General features: G+C 57.9%; 1 protein-coding gene across 6 annotated transcripts in view; it reads left to right on the top strand.

Moving 5' to 3' along the window:
* The window catches only part of Prdm16 (PR/SET domain 16), a 310011-nt gene extending 295781 nt beyond the window's left edge, over window positions 1-14230 (top strand). For 4 of the 6 annotated variants that reach the window (XM_046424769.2, XM_046424767.2, XM_046424770.2 and 1 more), the window contains exons 13-17: window positions 2159-2328; window positions 2520-2694; window positions 6695-6931; window positions 8024-8198; window positions 9448-14230. In XM_046424769.2, coding sequence (XP_046280725.1) covers window positions 2159-2328; window positions 2520-2694; window positions 6695-6931; window positions 8024-8198; window positions 9448-9582 — 892 coding nt within the window. In that variant the 3' untranslated portion in view covers window positions 9583-14230. The other 2 variants (XM_046424771.2, XM_058572764.1) reach the window with 2 other exon arrangements.
* Window positions 14231-22265: the final 8035 nt, after the last annotated feature.

The raw sequence follows: 22265 nt of genomic DNA, 5'->3' as shown, positions 1-22265 counted from the left end.
CAAGCTTGTCCTTCCGGAGCCATGGCCCCGAGGAACCAGAAAGCCTGGGAGCCTGGCTCCCCCGGGGTCTGCATGTTGTGGGTGTATGGGCCCCAGTGAGGCAGGGCACTGGGATTAAAACGCCTCCTTTCTGGGCTCTTTGTGGGTACACTGGTTGGAGGAACCCCAGCCTTTCTGGCCCAGTACTGGGGGAGCTCAGACCATGGCCTGGACCTGTTATTGCTCAGGTGGAAAAATCCAAGTCAACCAGCGCCTCTGGCCCCTCAGATGGTCAGTCAGGTTGCCGACTGTCCCCAGGCTGAGCCGGGGAGGGGCTGTGGGCAAGCCCTGTGCTCCCTGGGACATCCATATGCCTGAGGCCACTCAGCAGAGCCAAGGAGGTGCAGGGTCCTGCAGAGAGGTGCAGCCAGGATAGGGGACAAGGGACCGAGGAGGCGGGCATGCCGAGGAGCCAGTGCACAGCCCTGGAGCAGCACTTTGCCCGTGCCTTGTAGAGAAGGCTGGGGTGGACCTGGCCTCAGGCAAGAGTGGGTGCACCATGGGAGCTGCGGTTGGGGCTGCCAAGCCCAGACAGAAGGCCTGGGCACAGGGGGCCACTCCTCCCTGTCAGCACCGTCCCCCCATCTTCTGGGGTACTTGTTATCAGCCTGCAGGGTTGTGTCAGGTGGCTTGTAGATGGGGCACTTGCAGGCTGGGTCCAGGGACAGTTTCGTGCACCTGCACCCTTCACACGGGGTGTGCTTCTCTCCAGTCCAGCAGTGTCCAGATGTGGGGCCCAGGGCCTGCCCTGAGGGCATGCTTCTGGCCCCTCAGGCTCCCTGGGCAGGGCCTACACCAGCCGCCGATGTCAATCCAGACCCCTCCCAGGGGTGGCACAGGGCTGCAAAGGCCACTCCTACAGAGACCCTCCCTGCTGTGTCCTGAAGTGCCCTCGGGCAAGTGTCCACATGACCAAGGCTCGTGACCAGCATGCTGGGCTGGAGTGTCCACCAGCACCAAATGTGGGTGAGGTGGGGCCTCGCAGGGCCCTGGCCCGTGGGACTTCTGTCTTTACAACAGGCAGACATCCTGGTGGCGAACAGAGCCCCCACCCGTGCCCCCACCAAGGCTGGCTGCACAGGCCCTGCGTCCCGAAAGCCTCAGCCAGGCAGGGCCCACGGCCAGAATGCCTGTACCTTACCCAGTGGACACAGCAGGGCTTGCTTTCCAAGCATGCGGACGCACACCTCATATAAACAAAATCACCCAGGGCTCCCGCCCGAGACCCTGATGAGCCTCCCTGGAGGCTCTCTGAAGGCCAGGTGCACAGCATCCGCGGCCAACCTCCTGCACACGTGTGGCGCCCCTGGTGGCTCTGGCTGGGGAGGCTTGTGGGTCACCTCCCCTCCACCTGCCCTCCGCAGTGCAGAACCCGCTCTTCCCAGGGCACTCGCGGGTCTACAGAGCTCAGGAGACCCCTTCAGCCCTTGCCCCTCTGCTCGCCTCTTTGTTTCACTTTGGGCTTTCTTGCTGCTCAGTGTGCGGGTCACTTCAGGGCCTTCAGGGTGGTGCACAGCGGGGACCCTCCCTGGGGAAGCTGTGCAGAGGGCGGGCTTCCTCACTTGTGTGTCAGGGCTCTGCTCTGAGGAACGGGGAGTCAGGACAGGTGTCCTCTGATTGTCCAAGTCAGAGCGCAGGCTGGTGAGACCCTGCTGCCCAGATGGGACCTAAAGATAAACCGAGCCCAAGGGTGGTGACTAAGAAGGTCGGCATAGCCCCAGGCCGTCCTCAGCCCTCTGGCTGCAGGTCCAGGAGCCCCCCCACCCCACCGGCCAGGGCAGCTAAGCATTCACAGGTTTGTCACCCTGAAGCCCAAGTGAGACAGAGGGCCGCTCAGAGGGCACCTGGGAGCCTTCCTGCTGCAGAGCAAGGCTGGGGGCCGGCCTCCCTCCACCTGGAAAGCTGGGGGCGGCTCTCAGCTCTTGCGTGTTGTAATGCTGCCCTCGTGAGGCTGCTGGGAGCATGTCGCCCCAGGCTGCGGACATGCCTGGCCCTGGACGCTGGAGGCCCAGCAGGACCTGCGGCCCGCTCAGGGCTCTTTCAGACAGGATCTGCCGCTTCAGGTGCTGGCCTGGGTGGAGGCCAGCCCCTGCCCACCGCCGGTGCGCCTGTCTTCCAGGTGCAAGTACTGCGACCGCTCCTTCAGCATCTCCTCCAACCTCCAGCGGCACGTGCGGAACATCCACAACAAGGAGAAGCCCTTCAAGTGCCACCTGTGCAACCGGTGCTTCGGGCAGCAGACCAACCTGGACAGGCACCTCAAGAAGCACGAGCATGAGGGCGCGCCAGGTGGGCCGCGTGGGGCGCCAGGAGGGAGGGGAGGTGCCAGGTGGGCGGATGTGGGGCGCCCCAAGTGGGCCACGTGGAGCGCCAGGCGGGCGGACAGGAGGGGGGGTGCTAGGGGAGGCAGGTAGGAGGGCAGCTGAGAGCAACTCAAGGCAGGCCCTGCCGAGGGTGTCCTGACACCTGCCCCTCCACAGTGAGCCAGCACGCGGGGGTCCTCACAAACCACCTGGGCACCAGTGCCTCTTCCCCGACCTCCGAGTCGGACAACCACGCACTTTTAGACGAGAAAGAGGACTCCTACTTCTCTGAAATCAGGAACTTCATCGCCAACAGCGAGATGAGCCAGGCATCCTCAAGAACAGACAAGCGGTAAGGGAGACACGCCCGGCCCAGAGGGCTGACCTTGGCTACCCTCTGCCAGGGCAGGTGACCTTGACCCTGGACAGGACCAGGCCCCAGGGCAGAGGAAGGCCCCAGGCCATGAGAGGCAGGCCCCTGCCTGGCTGTCCCCCCACCCCCAGCATCGCAGAGCCACCAGGTGAGGGACTCGGTGCCTGGCACACAGCTGAGCGGCACTGGCTCTGCCGCTGTTGACAGATGCGTGTGCAGAGTTCCTGCCGTAGCCCAGCCACGCCCAGAAGCCCAGGGCGCTTCTGTCCACTCCAGGCACTCACTAATGGTTCCCAGCAAGACTGCTGCCCCTTTAAACATGCTTGTACACACACACACACACACACACACACCTACACAGGCACACTTCAACTTACAGTGGGGCCATGTCCTCACAAAACATCCCAAGTTGGACATGTTGTAAGCAGAAGCTGCAGTCCGCAGCCTGACCTCTGAACTCCAGCGTGGCCACACCTGCTGAGGTGTGCGCAGAACACGCACCTCAGCCTCAGGCGGGTGCTAATGTCAAATGTCATCCCTACATCCCGCACTGTGCAGGCCTGGCTGTCCCTCCTGACCACAGGGCTAATGGAGGCTGTGACTCACTGCCACTGCCCAGCGTTAAGACATGTCCTCCTGTCCGAAGTCCAAAACGCAAAGTAAGGTTTCCAGCAAATACAAATCACTTTCATTCCACTGTAAAGTTAAGAAATCCTGAGTGGAACCACTAAGTCAGAGACCGTACACACAAGCAGGCATGTGACACACGTGTACACATGTGCATGCATACAGGGCACACACATGCACACACATGTGCTTATGCATATGTGAGCATGCACGTACCACGTATGTGGGGGGCATGTGTGGGTGCACATGCGTAGTGTGTGCATGTGTGGGCATGTGCGTGTGTACAATGCTCTACACGTGCATACACAGAACGGCAGAACAGTGGCAGGACTCGGCTTCAGGACTTGGGTGTTCTGTGCAACCTCGCGCCCAGGGCTCTGTGTGTGGCCTGCCCAGGGCCCTCCTTCCAGAGGGCAGCTCAGAGCCCAGGAGACAGGATGCAGAACATCTGCAGGACAGCCAGGTGCTGCAGACCCCAGAAGGGCTCAGGCAGGGACCCCCCCCCCCCGGGTTCCACACAGGGGTGCCTGGCCCAGCCCGGCAGCCAGCCCAGAGCCTGCAGCCAAGCCCCGGCCCTCATCCCAGTGGCCCTGGTGGCTGCAGCTCGGGTGTGAGGAAGGTCCCTGGAGACCCGGCTGCCCCAGGCCTGGCTGCTCTTCCAGGACAGGGCTGCATCCTCCTGCCCTTGGTGCTCCTGGGGACCTTGGGGAAGTCCCTTTGAGCAATCAGTGACAGAGAACTTAGCCTGTGCTTCTGCCCCTGGCAAGGAGAGCTCACCTGTAGGGCCCTCTTACCCTCGTCCGGGGCCCAGGTGCAGCCCAAGTCCTAGCTCCCCATCCTTGGCTGCAGTCACAGTGACCTGAAGGGCCCTCGTCCTGCCACTCTGAGAACACCTCCTCACTGCCAAAGACCACCCCACCTGGCCCTCTGAGGCCCTGGGCAGAGCCAGACAAAGAAGGAATGAGAACTCGCCCTTGGCGTCCTCACTGGGTGACCCAGGACCAGTGCCAAGGTCCTGGGGCAGTCTGAGGACAGCAAGACCCCCATGCACCACAGTGGCAGGCCAGGCACTCCACTGAGCCATGAGGACAGGGGCATCTCTGGAAGGACAAGTGTCCCAGCTCGCGGATGAGGACAGGAGCCCTGCCGTCCCAACCCTGGCCTTGCCATGGGGCACTCCAGCAGCCTCCCCACTGCCCCTACCCACAGCCAGAGGGTGAGCAGCCCCAAGCCCAACCCCGGCACACCTGGTCCCACACCCCACAAAGCCCAAGGTCGGGCCTCACCCAGGCCCCGGACAGCCTGTCCTGCTGCAGCGAGGCCCAGGGCCCAGCTGGCTTTGCCCTTCACTGTTCCCTGTCACTGTCACCCATGATAGCGGGGCACGGTTGACTTTAGTCAGCCCGCCTGGTGGGGACGCTGGCAGTCCCACTTGGGGCTAGAAGCAGCTAACACCACCTGGCTTCGGTCAGTAGGTGAGGCCAAGGCCTGCCAGGCTTCCTGGCCCAGCAACCCCTCAGCCCCTGGGTGGGACTGTGTTCCCACAGTTCCCCCGTGGAACCCTCACCCCAGCGCACCTGGGCATGACAGTGTGGGACAGGGTCTCCACGGGGGAGGGGGAGTGACCGTGAGGACTGCTGGAGTGAGGTGGCCTCTGGACCCTTACAAAAGGGGCAGTGTGAACACACAAGGAGAGCCCTGTGGGGACGGAGGACAGAGACGCCAGGAGCCGGGAGGCAGTTTCCCCTCAAATTCAGAAGGACCTTGAGCCACACCTCACCGACTCGGGAGCGTCAGCTTGCGGAGCTGTCAGCGCACAGGCCACCAGCATGTCGCCAACCGGAGTGGCCGTCCTCCTGTCTGAAGCCGAGAGCAGCCTGCCAGACCTGAGTGGACCCTGCTGGACCCACTCACACCCATGGCATGTGTTCTGTGCAGGGTGAGCAGGCAGGAAAGAAAGAGGGTAGATCCTGCTCCCCAGAGAGCAGGGATTCCACACAGACCTACGTGGGACCCGCCTGGGACGTCTGCACCTGGCTGCCCGCTGCACCTGAGGAGGCGTCAGCCTGCGGTCCACCTGCCATTCATCCTGTCTGCAGAGTGGACTGTGAGGGCCAAAGGCCAAACCCCTGCCAAGGTCACCCCACAGAGAGCCAGGGCAGGCAGCAGGACCCAATCTCCCTGGCGCCCGAGCCTCCCGCTGGATGACCAACATGTGCACGGAGGCTCCTGGCCAACCAGCCAGCAAGGCAGCTCTGGGTGTGTCCCTGAGCCCCTGACCTCTGGAGACTCTGCCCATCCCACCCGGCAGCTCTGGGGACAGCTTCTCCAGCACCTTCCCGTCTTGGGAGAGCTGGCCATCGAGCGTCTCCCGCCCAGCCAGGCGCTGTGGAGACGCCACCTTCAATGCCAAGAACCGACCCCTGGGTCCACCTGAGACCGCGTGTGCTGCCCCAGTGCTGCTGCCGACAGTCCCCCCGGGCCCAGCAGGACGAGAGTGGGGGACTGCTGCTCTGGAAGCCGCAGTGGAGGACACCTTTGCCCCTCACTGAGGCCCTCTGCCAGCAGGAGCGCCCGACGGTGGCTGCAGCCCCGGGCCCTGGTGGCCTTAGGCATGAAGATGGAGTGCACCCGGGCGGGACTCTCTGCGGGCCTGAGAGCTCTCCCCCCTCGCTGGCTTTTCTCTTTTTTCTTTAGTAAGGAGGAGCCAGAGTAAGCCTCGTGCCCAGGACACAGTGACCTGAGGCTGTGAGGCGGGATCCGAGCCACAGGAGTCCCGGGGTCTCTGAACCAAGCTTGGCCTGGCTGCTGTAGACAGCTGACAGCAGGCAGCTTGAGCCCAGTGTCCCACATGTCCCTCGGGAGCCCCCTCGTGGTCCTGAGTCCCTGTGCCTGGCTGGGGAACATGTGCAGATGGGCACCACGGGCCCTGGACAGGGCGTGCAGGCACCCTTGGGCAGTGCCCAACCCTGTCACAAGCACAGGACTACTTCTCCAGGCCCAGCCGCAGCCTTTTCCCTGCCACACGCACTCACCAGGAACCCCTGAATGGCCTGGTGTCCACTGCCGGGGGACCTGTTTCTGTCCCTGCGTCCCCCCCACGACCCTCTCCTCTCCTGCGACCTTCCCCCACCCGCATCGCTCTCCGTCCATGGCAGGGAGCACGGCTGGGTCCAGGGAGGCCACCAGGTGCCCAGGACCCAGAGCTTAAGGATTCTGACATAAATGCCAGGTCTCCTGGGGAGAGCTGGGAGGCCACAGGGAGGCAGCAGGGAAAGAGAGAGCAGCTGCTGGCCTTGGGGGCGGGCGAGGCAGGGCCCCTGAGCACAGCCGGCTTCCCCCTGTCCTTCAGGCCAGAGATCCAGGAGCTGGGCAGCAGCCCCCAGTGTCCAGGCTTAGCCAGCGAGAAGCCAGAGGATGTGGAGGAGGAGGAAGAGGAGGAGCTGGAAGAGGAGGACGAGGACAGCCTGGCCGGGAAGTCGCAGGACGACACGGTGTCCCCCACGCCCGAGCCCCAGGGAGTCTACGAGGATGAGGAGGACGAGGAGCCACCCGCCTCCCTGGCCGTGGGCTTTGACCACACCCGAAGGTGGGGGCGGCTGTGGGCGGGGGGGATAGCCAGGGAGGGACTGGGGATCTCCAGGTGACCGTCCTCTTCAGGACGTCCTCCTCTGCCAGGAGGCACCTCCATCCAGGGCTCCTCCCTGCCCAGCAGGTGTGGCTTCTGCAAGCCCCTGTAGGACGGCCAGGGGGTCTGGAGCCTCCGAGAGGCTGGAAGGAGAGGGCAGGAGGGAAGGCGTCCTCTGTCGGACAGGAGGCGTCAGCCTGCGGTCCACCTGCCATTCATCCTGTCTGCAGAGTGGACTGTGAGGGCCAAAGGCCAAACCCCTGCCAAGGTCACCCCACAGAGAGCCAGGGCAGGCAGCAGGACCCAATCTCCTTGGCGCCAGAGCCTCCCGCTGGATGACCAACATGTGCACGGAGGCTCCTGGCCAACCAGCCAGCAAGGCAGCTCTGGGTGTGTCCCTGAGCCCCTGACCTCTGGAGACTCTGCCCATCCCACCCGGCAGCTCTGGGGACAGCTTCTCCAGCACCTTCCCTTCTTGGGAGAGCTGGCCATCGAGCGTCTCCTGCTCAGGGTCCAGGCACTGCCATGAGGCTACTCACTGCTGCGTCCACCCCAGCAGTGCTGTCCGGCCTGAAGAGGGGCAGTAGGTACAGGGCCTGAGCACCCACAGCTTTGGAAGTCCTACCGACTAGAACCACTTCCCTTGGCACTGGGGTGACATGGCCAGCATTCCAAGACCCCCAGGGGAGGCCCTCTGGAGATGGCATTTCCTGGGCAGTGCTGGGTCCAGGGAGGGCAGCCTGGGCCTCTCCAAAGCTGCCTGGAGTCTCTCGAAATGAAGGCCTCCTTCCCAGCCCTCCATCTCTAGACCAGAGACCACACCTGCTGTCAGTCGTGTGTGTGACCCACTCGGCCCCGTGGGGCCCTCTGTCCATCTGCTCTCCTGCGTCCGTGGCTTCCGTCTAGGTGTCCTGTGTCCATGTGTCTGTCTCCTTGTGCATGTGGCTTGTGGAGACCCATGGCATGCATGCAGGCGCACAGCCAGCCATGCAGCATCAGACGGGCGGCCGGCGGCCAGGCCCGCTAACCCCGGCCCCCTGGTCCTTGGTGCAGGTGTCATGAGGAGCCAGAGGGCGGCCTGTCAGCTTTGGAGCCGACGCCGGCCTTTGGGAAGGGGCTGGATCTCCACAGAGCAGCTGAGGAAGCATTTGAAGTTAAAGATGTGCTTAATTCCACCTTAGACTCTGAGGCTTTAAAACAGACCCTGTACAGGCAGGCTAAGAACCAGGTAGGTACCATCAGAGCCCTGCCCTCCCTTCCGTCTCCACCTGGCTCCGGGCCACCGCACCTCTTGTCGGAGGGACGACCCCAGTCCTCCCCTCCCACTGTGGCCATCCCTTGCCCAAGGGAAGCTCAGGACCCCTCCTCAGCGTGCCCACTGAACTGAGCTAAAGTGAAGCCCCAGTGACCTCCAGGGGCCCACAGCCAAGGTGAAGCAGGAAGGGGTTGAGGACAGAGAGTGGGCAGCTGGGTCTCAGACGCAGGAGCAAGGGTCACTTTCGTCCCATCCCGAGTGGGTGATGCCCACGAACAGCTGCTTGGGTCTCCCAATCTCTAACCTGTCAAGCGGTCACCACCCCCCAGCTAGAGCAGCATGGGGTGAGGAAGGGCACCGGCCTCAGCCTGGCACATCTCATCTCCATGCCTAGGGCCGTGGCCACAGGACCCTGCCCCCTGTGCCTCTGCAGCTAGAGGCTCAGGTCCCTCCACTCTCTCTGCTGCAGGGCGTGGCCCAGCCCCAGAGTCTCAGCAAAAGCTGTCTGCATGTCTGTCTTCGTCTTCTACTAATGCTGTCCAGAATGTTTGCTTGGGGGGACCGGCACGTGCTTCCCCATCACCCCACCCATGAACACACAGAATACTCCGAGTGTCCCAGGCCTGGTCACCTCCTGCCCTGAGGCCTGGGCAGAAGGATGTCCTGTCCTGTTGCTGACTAAGGCCAGGAAAAACACATTCCCACTCCCTAAGAACTCATCAGCTCAGAAATGCTGCCCATTTTGTTTCTAGAAGTAGCTCTGTGACGACACCACAGCTGCCAAGGCAGGTGTCCCCAGGCCCCTGCCCCTCCAGGCAGGGAGGACCCTGTGAGTGGGGGGGTCTTAGCAGTACCTCCCACCAGGTCCCAGGGCCCTCCCAGCACAGACACCTGTCACCAGGAAGATCAAAGTGGGGGGATGAAAGGCGAGTGCAGGGAGCACCCCCAGGAGGCCACGGGGTTCTGTGTGCACTAGAGGCCCCAGGCCAGGCCACGGTGTCTTGGTGCCACTCTGGACAAACACCCCCTGCCCTGTTCTGACCCCTCACACGCCTCTGTCTTCCAGGCCAGGGGAAGAGCCTGACCCCAGGCACCTTTGCCCACCTCTCCCCATCTGACAGGGCCAGGCCAAGGTGGCCAGGGGCCAGCGGAGGTTGGGGACAAGGTTCAGCCCTTCCTGTCTGTGACACTGCTCACCGGTCCTGTGTTGTCCCCCTGCCAGGCATATGCAATGATGCTGTCCCTTTCCGAGGATGCTCCTCTCCACGCCCCCTCCCAGAGCTCGCTGGACGCTTGGTTGAACATCGCAGGAGCCACGTCGGAGTCTGGAGCCTTTAACCCCATCAACCACCTCTGAGGGGCCAGGAGGCCCCAGGGCCAGAGTCCAAAGTCGGGGTGCCAGCTGCAGGGAATGGCGGCGGGCCCCCGGAAGCCCCTGCCACCTGCACTGGAGCACTGCTCGGCACCCAGCCACCACCCTCCAAGTTCAATTCTGACTTCTCCAGGGAAAACTTGGAACCCAACAGTCCCCAAAGCAGCCATGGCACCTCCCTGCCTCTGAGAACCGGCCCTGGGAATAGCCTTCAGTCTCGGCGAGCACCAGCGACGCTCAGGCGGCTCTCGGAGCGGAGCAGCCTTGAAGAAGAGCATGGCGGGTGAGGGTGGGATCTCAAGCCCGGATGGGAGCCCCGGGCTGCTTCTGGGAGCCTGTGTGGCACCAGAGAGTGCACAGAGGACGCAGGTGTGCCCGGAGGAGACACAGGCGCAGTTTTTATAATGAAAATGACCAGAATGACCCTTTTGGTAATCTTATTGACTACAGAGTCTATTTAAGCATGTGGGTTTAAAAAAAAAAAAATAGACAGTATTTTTTAAAAAATCAAACAAAATGACTTGCAAATTGTTTTTTAAAAGTAATTTTGCATTGCTTTGGAATTTCAGCTTATTTGCCAACCCAAACCTGCCTGGGCAGCCAGCGCTGTGCTTGGGGTGTACCCTTTATACTGTAGATAATGGAGAATTTTCTATCGTTGATCCTATTTGTACAAGCCAAGGTGATTCTGGGTGCCCCCCAAGACAGAAAAGAGGCCCGGGGACTCTCCTTTGAACGTGCGCAGACCCTGCTGAGGAATTCCTAGACTTAGTGCCTGGCTGCAGGCTTGCTGGAGCCGGGACTGGGAGGTTGCGTGCCCGCTTGTGGCCTGCAAAGAAATCCACAGGGCCCCACCCATGACCCCCCAATTGTATGGGGATGTCGGGAGCCCGTGGCTCAGGTCCTGCGTGCAGAGGTGTGGCAGAGCACCTGATGATCCTCCCCGCAAGCTGTGCCTCCACCACCCAGGCTGGCCCAGCCGCTCTTCTCAAGGCAGGGTTTGTTGGGACATTCTGGGTCCCCAACCTCCTGCTCTCACCTGACCCCCAGCAGCTGGAGTGTCCTGCCCGAGGCCGAGGCCGCCAGGTGGGGTGCCCTTCCCAGCTGCACCACTTCAGGACGCCCAGCGCTGCCCGTGCCTGAGGCTCCGCACCGACCACCCGGCCGCCGCTTCTGCTCTTGGCGCAGGTTCTTGACAAGACAGGGTCGGGAGCAGAAGGGGTTGGGGACCTGCTGCAAAGAGCAGAGAGCACAGTCCCCAGGATGGGCCACTCTCCCTCCCTGGGGATGTGTCCACCTCTCCATTCGGACCGGCTTTAAATTATTCCCGTAGGGGCCAATTTCAAGTAATTTTTTTCCTGATGGAATTTACCTTAATCTGTATATAACTTGTAATTTTTTCTGATTCTTTTTTTTTTCTTATTTTATTTCTTCCTTAACAGTATTTTTGGCATTAGACATTCTTATTGTGAAGAAATAATGTTAATATAAGTATCTAGTGAAGGACCAAAACCGTGTAATAAGGCTGCGTGTCGTGTGATCACTAACCAGGGAGTGGGGCGGTTTTTAATGTGCCAAATACCCCCGCGTCCCCCCCTCACGAATCCTGCTGTCACTGCTACCCATTTACCAGACAATCATGTGTTTTGTTAAATCTGAGTTTCAGCTGCATTTAAGACAAGTGTTCTATTTATTTCTTTTATTGTTTGGAAGAAAAAAACAAGAAGAGGAAAAAAAAATTGCCCCAGTTTCCCTTTAAACAAAGAGGAGCAAGAACGCACAGAACCAGGGCACAGGGCCTGACACAGTGTAGCTCTGTGCCCTGCGGGGACCTCCCCGTGGTGTTCCCCGGGGGCAATAGGCAGTATTGAAGCCGGCGTGTTCCATGAGTGTCCCAGTGGCTCGAGGCCAAAGATGACCGCCCCTTGATGCCAGGTGGCCAGGTGGCCAGGTGAGCTCTGGAGACACACCCCGGAGGCCCCTGCAGACACCAGGGACCTGCAGGTCACAGTGAAAGGGCTTCTCCCCTTGCTAAAACAGAGAGCCAGCCTGCCCCTGGACTGGCCTTGCGCACCTGTGCGCAGGCTGGAAAGACGCCCTCGGGGGAGCCGGGGAGCCTGAGCCGCTGGCCGACCCGCAGGGACTCGCAAACACACCAGCCCAGGACGGCTCCTCACAGACCCGCCAGGTCCGGCCCAGGAATTTCCACTTCCTCCTTGAACTAGGGTGGGACCCTCACAAAAATCCAACCTCAGATACAAACCCCCCACTTCTGTAAACCCAAATTATATGATTTCTTCTGCGAAAGAATAAGGTGTGTGCTTTTCTTTGCGATGTGCTGCTCTCTCCCAGCGGGAAGTCCGGATGGAGGAGGCCGAGGTGTGTCTTGGCAGCTGCAGGACAGACAGGCCCCCCTCGTCACCCTGGGGTGCCCTGCCCAGTTCTGTCATCGGGGGCGCATCTTCCCGCGCATTTTCTCTTCTCTTCCTTCTCTTCTTCCCTCTCTCCAAAGAGCCCTGGCTGCACATTTGTCATGTATTTTTGTCCCCGAAAGGATAGCAGGCCCAGCTTCTCTTGAACACTCAGCCCCCTGGGCCCAGCACTCGGCATTTTGGGGTGCTCTGCCCTCAGACCCCCTGACGAAGAGAGCGATCCCTAAGTTGCGTCAGTGCTTGGTACTGCCCCAGACCCAGCCAGCTCCAGGCTCCTGGCTTTCCTGTGCCCAGGTGGCAGTGGCAGCCCACAGGTGTCTGGTCACTCAGGCCCAGTGTCCTCCACACTAGGAGACCAACTGGGGGTCGGGGGGCCAAGCCAAGACCCTGGCCCCCAGAGCACCAAGCCCAAACAGGGGGCCGTGTGGCTATGCGGCAAGGGCAAAGAAGGGTCGAGGCGGCTGGCTTGCGGAAGGTGGCTCAGGTTGAGGCCAGTCTGCCCAGCGTGTGGCCTTGAGGATAACTCCTTTGGATTGTTGGCCCTCGTCCCCCAACAGAAATTCAGAGGAGGCCCCTGCACCTTCCCTCTACGTCCTGGGGACCCTGTCCCTGGTGAGGCCCCACCTGTGTCCTGTTGCTGCCCCCATCCCAGGATGCTCAGGGAGGACATGTGGGGCTGCCCATCCTACTGAACAGGCAGATTCTGCATGAGCGAGCCCCGTGATGTCCCTGAGCAAACCCAGGGAGGTGGACTAGTGGATGGGGTAAGCACAGAGTGGCCTGAGAGACTGCCCAGCCCGAGGGGCCCTCCTTCCCAAGGCCAAGAGTGCAGCTGGCCTTTCCAGACCCTGCTGGACCCAGACCCCCGTGACCCAGAGTCCAGCCCTGGAGACCGGAGGGCCCTTGGCCCCTCTGCTTCTGCTCCTTCCCCAGCGAGCATTTGCAAACACCCTCCCTGATACATATCACGTGTTTTAGCACTGGATTGTGGTCCCTGTCCCCATCCTCGTCCCTTGCCTGAGTGACTGAAACCTACTGAGCTCTTCCAGGGAGGGGAGAGGAGGGCTTGCCCCATACTGCCGCAGGATGGGGACGGGGGTCGGGGAGCCGGGGCGGCGCTCCCTCCCGGCTGGGAACACCGGACACCGTTCCTGGTCAGTGGAGGCCAGCCGGGTGTCCAGAGCCGTGGAACTGTCCGCCGCATTGAGTGATACTGTGACGAAGACGTCTTGCGTCATTCCGAGAAGAGTCCCTTTCTCTTTCATTCCATTTTTCATTTGTTTGTTTATTCATTCTTTTCTGTCACGGATTCACAGTTACCACTTTTGGCAAAAAAAAAAAGAAATCCCAATACCCACAGGCAGCTTGAGTTTCCAAATGCGCAATTCACCTGTGAACAAGGTAACTCTAGAGATGTCCTTCAGCGCCTCCGGTCTCGCCGCTTGTTCAGCGCAAGGGAAGCGGAGCCCTGGAGTCAGAATCTGTAATTTAAAGCGTGTATATAGGTATACTTTGTAACTGAGGGTCTGTCTGCATTTCTGCATATGCATTGCCCCGGCCGCACGAGGACCACAGACCTGTGCGTCCACGCCATTGTTACATGGCAGATTGGGTTGAGTTCTGTTTTGGGGTTTTTTTGTTTTGTTTTGTTTTGTTCCTTTTAGAACTGTATAGTGTTGAAAAAGAAATCAAATGTAAATGTCTGGTTTTCATATATCGTTTTGTTTTTGCTCGCCGCACAGCTCCGTGGTTGTAAATCGCTTCTGCTGTTTATAAGCAAACTGTGCATGACTCGTGTTTAGCGGTCATTATCGTGTCTGTTTGTGAAATTTTATTACGAGGAAAATTCCGTAGATGCACTTATGGATATGTGAGTAGGGTCCACGTCCAGACTGGGAGCCCTAAGCCACCCACGCAGAGGGCAGGCCCTCCCTGACCCGGAAGTCGCTGCAGGAGGGCGGTGAAATGAGAAGACATGGGGCGTAGTAGAGAATCCAGAGCCATCTTGCAGATTTCATTTTGATGCTCGTGATGAAGACAGATGTACTTGTGTAGAGAGATTTCTTTAAGGTAAAGCCTAGCAGAAGCTGATTTTGAGGTTAATGCTGTAGAATAGGACTGTATACCAAATGTAATCTTTCCAATGCCACAATGAATTTATACATGAGATTGATATGCAATAAATCTGTGTGGTTTTCTAAGCCTCGCTGCCTGGAGCTTCACTGGGGGAGGAACCCAGACCTCTGGGGAGGGTGGGGCTTGGCCCAAGCCGAGGTCCCCAGCCATGACAGAGGAATCTGGTCCCCAAAGCCACCTTCCCTGTGCCAGACAGGTGAACAGAGATGAGCTGTGAAGGAGCAGATCCAGCCTCCCCCAGGGGCCTTTCTGGCCTTGTGCAGGCTGCCCCTCCTCTGGGGACCCCTTCCTGATGTCCACCTTCCTTCAGGCCCAACCCGATTCTGCTCTAACCAAGAGGACTGTGATGCATACACCTCAAAAGGCCAGGGCCCAGCCCTTCAGAGCCCTGCTATACCAAGGTGGGTCTCCCGTGAACCAGAGCCCTCCCAGGGCCCTCCCCACCTCAACTTCCCGCCGGCTCCCAGGTCGGCTCATGTTCCCGGCAGCCGAGCTTTGCTTCTGGACGTCCACCCCTGCCCTGGTCACTGCATTTCTCCTCTGCTCCTCCCTGCCAGCTGCTCCACAGACCCCAGCCTCTGGGCAAAGCTCCTTCTTCCTACCCCTCCACCTGCTCCAAGGTGGGCCTGGCCAGGGTTTGGGTGGCAGACGGCCACGAGACGACGGTGCTATGTAGGCGAGGCTGAGGGCTGGCCCTCTGGTGCCTCATCTCCTGGAGAGACCCCGTTCTTAGTGGCCTAGGCCTAGCCTTGGGGTTCTGACGCCTGCCCTTCCTCAGCCATCGCCTGGCCACCAGACCCGACTCCCACAGGGAGCTTCTCACCTGCAGGTGCAGCCTGGCCTGGGCCTCCTCCAAGCCCTCTGCCTGGCTCCCCACCTGCACCTGCCACCCTCCCTCCACCATTTGCACCTCCAAGTGGCAGCTCCCAAATTCCCAGGACTCACACCAGCCTCCAAGTCTCATGGCCTCTGCCCTTCCACCAGACCTAGCTGGGGGGGTGGGGGGTGGGGGGGATGGGCATCACAGCTTCCCTCCTGAGGCCCTCGCCCAGTGAGGCTCCTGTCCCACAGAACCTCCCCCACCCACCCAAGGTGGGCCCTCGGGGGTGTCCAGGGCCTTGCGGCTGCAGGTGGTGGTTTGGCTCTCCTCCTCCAGCAGCTCTGGAAGTGCTGGGGATGTCCAGACCCCGGGATATGCAAGGACCCCTTTGCCTCTGTCCACTGCTGCCCATAGCACCACTGACACAGCCCTCAGCACCCAGGGACATCAGACGGGCGGACCAGCGGAGGGATGTTTGCTGAGAGCCATCTCTCAGCATGGATTCTGGAAACACTAGGGCCTCCAGCGTCCACTGAGGGGCCAGAACATGTGCTGGTGACAGTCACCAGAACTGAGGGACCTGGAGTCCCCTGACCAGTGAGCCCCAGCAACTGACAAAAGGAAGGGGTGGGAATCGATCTCGGTGCAAGATCCCCAGACCCAACCGGGCACCGAGCCGTTCTGCCTCCCGGACCGTCACCCAAGTTCATTTCCCCAGCGCAGTGCTCGGGGAGAGTCCTAGCATTCTAGGCTGTCCACCTTCCTGACGTGACTGGCCGAGCCTGGTGTGGCCTGGAGCCCTGGCGGTCAGATGTGGGTTGGCCCAGAGCGAGGCGGCTGGACCAGCCCCTCTTTGGAAAAGAGGCTTCCGTTCTCGGAGGATAAATGGTGTGAATCTCAAACCAGCAGATGGCTGGGCTCCCAAAAGTCATTCACAGAGATGGAATGACAGCGCCCGACAGCCCCCACAGGGGCCCCTCCGGGAGCTCGCCACACTGGGGCTCCGGCAAGTGACACTCTCCCCTCGTGTTCAGCCTGGCAACGAGCTGCCTGTTAGCCCTGGAGGGGAGCGTCTGATAATGGCCCCATGGTTGGGACCCGCAGGAAGGCAGAACAGCGGTGGACAGGACATTGCTGACAAGAGGACTCTGTCTCCCCACGGCCGCTCCTCACACAAAGGACTGAGGGAAGGCCCCGTTTGGGGAACAGGGGGAAAGGAATGGACAGGAAGGATAAAGAGTGTCAATGAAGAATCTGTTTTCTGGGAAGAGAAGTGCGTCTCTTTCCCCTCGGCCTCCCGGAGCCAAGCGGGTCGCCAGGAAGATCCAGAGGGAACGGTCACCTTACCTCCCAGGGCAGCAGGTGTCCCCGGACCCAGAGGAGGGCGAAGGCGGGGCCAGGGCGGCTTCCTAGCGCTGAGAGGACGGGGAGAGCCCCCTCGGCACGGATGCTCCAGGGGCACCGGGTCCCGGGCGGCACTGCAGGTGGGGTGGCCCCTGCCCACATACCAGGCCACGTCCCCACACGACGACGTGACCAATTCAGGAAAGGGAAGCTGGATGGAGCTCGCCCTCCAGCTCAGGGCGTTAGAGGCTGGGACTCTGTGGTGACGACTTTCAGTGGTGGCCTGAGGCCGTGCCATGGGGCCCTGAAGACCCAGGGAAGGCATTGGCTCCTCCTCTGCCCAGAGTGGGCCTTGTGGCCGCTGGATTCCTGAGCCCCCAGGGACACTGGGAGGGTCCAGGAAGCCAGAAAGGCAGGCCGGAGCAGGATCCCGCCTTTAAAATGCAGAGACCTATGTGCCGCGGGCAATGCGTAGAGCCCCCAGCTGGAAAGACCCCGAGTGTCCATCCTACGGTGAGCAGCAGATGAAGGAAGGCCTCGGGTGGGGACACGCGGAGGCCACTCACCAGCTCACTTGGAGAGCGCTGCAGCACCTTGGACAGGCCAGGGCATGGGGAGCCGGACACAGGAGGCCCCCGGGGAGCCCTGGCCCCTGGGGTCCATGGGGACATCCTGTGGGCTGGACAGCAGCATCTGGGCTTCTTCTATTTAGTTCTGAGGTAGAAGCAGAAACAAAACACAGGACGTGAATGGTCCAGTCCTGGCCACTTGAGGCCTTTAGCGGCCGAGTTCCTGTTTGGCTGGCTGGCTGATTGCTGCAGACCGCGGGTCACAGAGCTTTTTAAAATATTATATTTAAATAGATATTATATTTATTATAAAAACATTATATTTAAATTAAATATTATATTTAAATAAAATATTTAAAATATTCTTTAAAAGACTTTATTTTTCAGGCAGTTTTAGTTCATGACAAAATTGAACAGAAGTCAGAGGTTTGGCGTGGAACTCTACGAGTGTCCCCCACGGGAGCCACACGTTTGGTACAGTCGACGAACCTGCAATGGGGACACTATCGCCCAGACCGCACGGGGGTTTGGGCTGACCGCTGCGGTCCCAAAGGACACGGGGGCCTCATACGGCCCCCTGGTACGGCTCCCGGGCTCCTTCACTGGAGCAGCCGCGGCCACTTCTCCTTCTTTTTATTGTTTTTAGTTAAACCTGTCTTTTTCTGAGCTGATGGTTTTTTTCAGCTGAACTCACCTTTGGGCCTGTTTGGATTAATCTTGTTTGGTCTAACTGGGGTTTTTTTTGGCTTTTTCCTGCTGTCTTTCTTCGGGGGCTGCACTGGTGTGACATCCAGAGATTTTGACGAGCGGATGAGACGTGTGCACTGAAGTATCAGCACGTGCTCTGTGCCCCACCTGTGCACTGCCCCGCCTCCGACCACCCGACGGTGCCTTCAGGGTCGCACACTTCTTCACCATCCGTGTGTGTCTGATGGCTCTTTCTCAGCTCATGCACATGCTTGGACTGGCACTGAGTAGATGTGGTCAGAGCCCAAGAAGGTCACCACCAGGCCTGATGTAGCTGTGGAACAACCTCTGTGGGGCTGTTTCTGCACTGCTAAGAGGCCCATTATTAACACGTGTGGGATAGTGTCGAATGCTTTTCTCCACCTTCCGAAAAGAATGTATGATTTTTCTCCTGTATTCTGTTAAAGGGGTAAATTACACTGGTTTTCAAACATTAAACCAACTTTGCATTCCTAAAACAAACCCCACTTGATTATGATACGATCTATTACATACACACCTGGATTTGATTTATTAATGTTTAGCAAAAAAATTCATGCACTTTTGTCTACAAGGAATATTAATTTGCAATTTTATTTTTTCTTGAAATGTGTTTGATATTGGTATTAGGATAACACTGGCCGTATAAAACAAGATGAGCACTGTCCTCTCTTCCTCGGTTTTCTAAACGACTGGGCCAGGCTGGTACTATTTCTTTCTTTCAACATGATGTTTCACTAACCTCAACATGACATCATCAGGGTCTGGAGTTTTCTTTGCAGAAAAGTGAGGGTTTTGGTTTTTTGGTTTTTTTTTTTTAAGAATTCTATTTCTTCAATAGATACAGTGCTATTTGGATTTTCTCTTTGTTCTTGTGCCAGTCTTGATGACCTGTTTTTCAAGAAACTTGGTCATGTCACCTAAGTTGTTGAACCTGCTGACAAAATTCTCTGCCTTGCGAGTGCTGTGAGGTCTGTAGTGATGGCTCCCTTGGCCCTGATGCTGGTTGTTGGAGTCTTTACCTCTCCCTTTCTCTGGCAGACTATCAAACAACAGTTGTTTTATTGATTTGCTATGATAGGGGTTTCTTATTGCACAGATTTTTATTGATTTATTATTTCATTCCTTCTATTTACTTTGGTTTTAATTTCCACTGATTTTTTTCCAACATATACAGATGGACGCATAGGTCAATGATTTTGAACATACCTTCTTTTGTAATATAAGCATTCGAAGCTACAAATTTCCCTCAAGGCCCTGCTATAGATGCATCCCACAAATTTTGGGTTTTTTTTTTTTTTCATTATAATTCAGTTTAAAATATTCTCTAATGTTTCCCGTGATTTCTTCCTTGACCTTTAGGTTCCTTTAAAGTATATTCATTAATTCTCAAATAGTTGGGAGTTTTGCAGGTATTGTCTTTTTATTGGTTCCTACTTAACTGTGCTGTGATCAGAGAACATGGTCTGCATAACTCCTGTCATTTAAAATGTGCCGAGGCTTGCTTTATGGCCTGACTTATGTTTATCTTGGTGAATGTCCATGTATCGCCATCCCTGCATGGTGACTGTGTGAGTGGGTCAGGTCGGGTTGGTTAACTATGCTGTTTGAGTCTTTTACAGCCTTGTTGAGTGTCCCACCTACTCGCTCCTTCCAGTGTTGAGAGAGTATTGAAATCTCCAACTACAGTTGTGGGTCTGTTTCCTCTCTCACTCTGGTCAGTGGTCATTTGTCCTCGTATGCCTCCTGGCCCCTGTTGTTGTGTGTGTAAATGTGCAGGATCTCTGTCTCCTCGGTCAGTGGAACTCCTCATCATTATAACGTGTCCCTCTTTCCCCGCGGTAGTATTCCTGTCCTGAAGTCTACTTTTTCTCACCCTAGAAGCTATTCCTGTTTTCTTATGACAAGTGTTTACATGAATATTTTATATCCTTATTTCACTGTTTCTTTATATTTGAATCACCCTATCTAATAGTCATCATATATCAGGTCTTTTTTTTCTAGTCTGATAATCTCTATCTTTTAACTAGTGTTTTTAATCCATTTACATTTAACATAATTATTGACTGGGTTGGATATAAGCTACCATCTTGCTTTTTGTTGTTTTTTTTTATGGTAATATCTGCTGTCTTTCTTCTGTGTCCTAATACTAGAAGATATTAATCCTGTTTCTGACTTAACTTTCAGGGTCTGCTCCAGGGTTTTCAGCGTTGTTCTTTAGTTCATTATTTTCTGTCTTTAAGTGATATCGAACCACTGCATGTAAAAATATGAGTTTCATAACTGTCTATTCTCTTCTCCTGTCCTTTGTGCTTTTAATGTAATATATTTCACTTTACAGATGTCACAAATTTCAAAATGCAGTTGTTACCTTGACTTTAAAATATATCATCTTTAAACTATTTTAGAGCACAGGAAAAAAACTTTCTCTCATTTATCCATACACTTACAATTTCCAAGGGTTTATATTCCTTGTCTGAATTGACACCTGGTTTTATTTTCTTCTGTCCTGAAAAGGTCACTGTGACATCTTTTCATAGAGCAGTTCTGTTGCTCATGGATTCTCTCAGTTTCTGTCTTAAAATGTCTTCATTTCGTTTTCGATTTTGAAGGATGCTCTCCCTGAGATGATCCTGATGCTTGAGGATCTTGTTTTCTTTCCATCCTCTGAAGACCTGTTCTGCTCTCAGCTTGCGGCACTTCTGATGATAAGCCAGAAGTCGCTCTTGTCTGTGCCCTTAAGTCCCCCACCCAGCTGGTTCCCAGCCACTGGAGGGTGAGGCACCTTGGGGCAGCTTCTCTTGCACATAAGGTGCCGTGAGGCTCTTGGATCTGCAGATCTGACTTCCATCCAATTTGGAAATCATTTCCCCCCTGGCCCGTTCCTGGACGGTTCCACCCTGTCTCCCGGCCATCGGGCTCTGCTCACGCCTCCCCGGCCTTGCTTCTGGGTGTCAGGGTGGATGGCTTTGGCCTTGATCTCTGCTTTCTGCGGTCCCTGGGCTGCTGCTGCTGCTGCCACCCACCGGCTTCTTATTCCATGTTGTTGTTTCCCTCTTTAGAGTGTCCCTGTCCCTTCGGCTCGTCACCACACTCTCCATCTCCCTCCGGGTTATGGCCTTGGCTTCCTGCTCCCACCTCCGGGACTGGGTGCTGGGTGCTGGAGGCTGCAGACATTGCTAGTTTCTGGACCTCGTTCTCTCTCCTTTCACAACTTGAGTTTTGTGCTGACGGGTGTCTCGCGTACTTGCCATCAGCCCGGCCCCTCCTGGACTTGGCCCCTCCTGGACTTGGGCCCTCCTGGACTCGGCCCCTCCTGAACTTGTTCTGAAGCTTTTCTGGTCACATCTGGAGGAGCCCCTGCTCCAGGACTGGTTCAGCCGGCCCCTGAGACCTGGCTGTGGTGGTGAGTGCGCTGGTGAGCAGTCGGCCTCCTCATCCCGGGTGGCTGGGTTGAGTGGCTCCTGCCCCGTGGACGCAGGCGTGTCTTGGCCCACAGAGCTCCTGGGGTAGCTGCTGCCCCCCTCCCGAGGCCTCACTCTGTGGTGCTCAGCCAGCATTTGGTCACAAGTCCCAGGCCCCTGGCCTCCCCCTGGCTCTGCCTCTCCTCCTGCAGGGTGGGGCAGCTCCCTGCTGTCCACACCACAACAGCTGCTTCTTGTGCTTTTGGTTCAGTTTTCTAGTTGCCCCTGGCGGGAGGGGAGTCTGGTGCCTACCGTGGCCACAGTACCCGAAAAGCTTCAATTCTCAACTCGAAGGAGACGTGTGGGGTTTTGATTTGCTTGTTTTTAATTACGTGCACTTCTCTGTCAGCCTGGAGGAGTCCCTAATCATTCCCAGGGGTCCTGGGATCAGGGAACACAGTCACTCTGGTGCCCTAACAGCAGATGACCATAGCCTCCTGCTCAGCACCCACAGGGCCCCAGGCCTGGCGGGGGGGGGGGGGCTCTGCAGGGGGTCCTTGCTGAGTGCTCCCAGAACACCCCCCCACAGAGGTCATCATTGCTGTATTTAACCAGGAGGCATGTCTAGCCCATTGTCACCCAGCCAATAGGTGGCCTGGCCTGGGTTAGAATGCAGGCCTACGACCTCGTGGCCGCAGGAAGGGAGGACAGCAGGGGGCGCTCTTGGCCCTTGGTCCTGGGCACCTGGGAAGGCAAGGCAAGGGGTCTCCTGGGGGCCACCTGAGGGCACTGCCTCTCTGTGCTATTCCTCACCCACACCAAGCAAAAGCTAGGAGTCCTGACAGGTCCCCAGTGCGTGGGACTCAGGTGCAAGGGGGTGTGGCTGCTGCAGGCCAGGGGCTTCACGGCTTAGGTCACCCAACAGCTCTGAGGTCCAGGGCCCAGCTCCTCTCCCCTGCAGGGGACCCTGGGTGACAGGTCCCCTGCCAGGCCACACGGTGGTGATGTTGAGCAGGCTCTGGCACCAGGGGCTGAGATGACCACAGCCTCCCCACCTCGAACAGGCCTTGGAGCTGAATGAGGGGACAGTGGCATCACCTCCAAGTCGCATGGGAATGGGGCTGGCGGGGAGGACCCAGCGGCAGAAACCACTCCTTTGGGCTCCTGCTTCTCAAGTCGCAGAGGCTGGATCCCCTCACCCTGCTGGACGGAGCCTGAGCCCTGCAGGGTGACCTGC

The sequence above is a fragment of the Marmota monax genome, unplaced genomic scaffold (genome assembly GCF_021218885.2).
Source record: "Marmota monax isolate L192 unplaced genomic scaffold, Marmota_monax_Labrador192_F-V1.1 WCK01_AAM20220418_F8-fsc00080, whole genome shotgun sequence".
Taxonomy (NCBI): domain Eukaryota; kingdom Metazoa; phylum Chordata; class Mammalia; order Rodentia; family Sciuridae; genus Marmota; species Marmota monax.
Note: the sequence above shows the minus strand (reverse complement) of the source record. Positions and strands in the feature narration are given on the sequence as shown.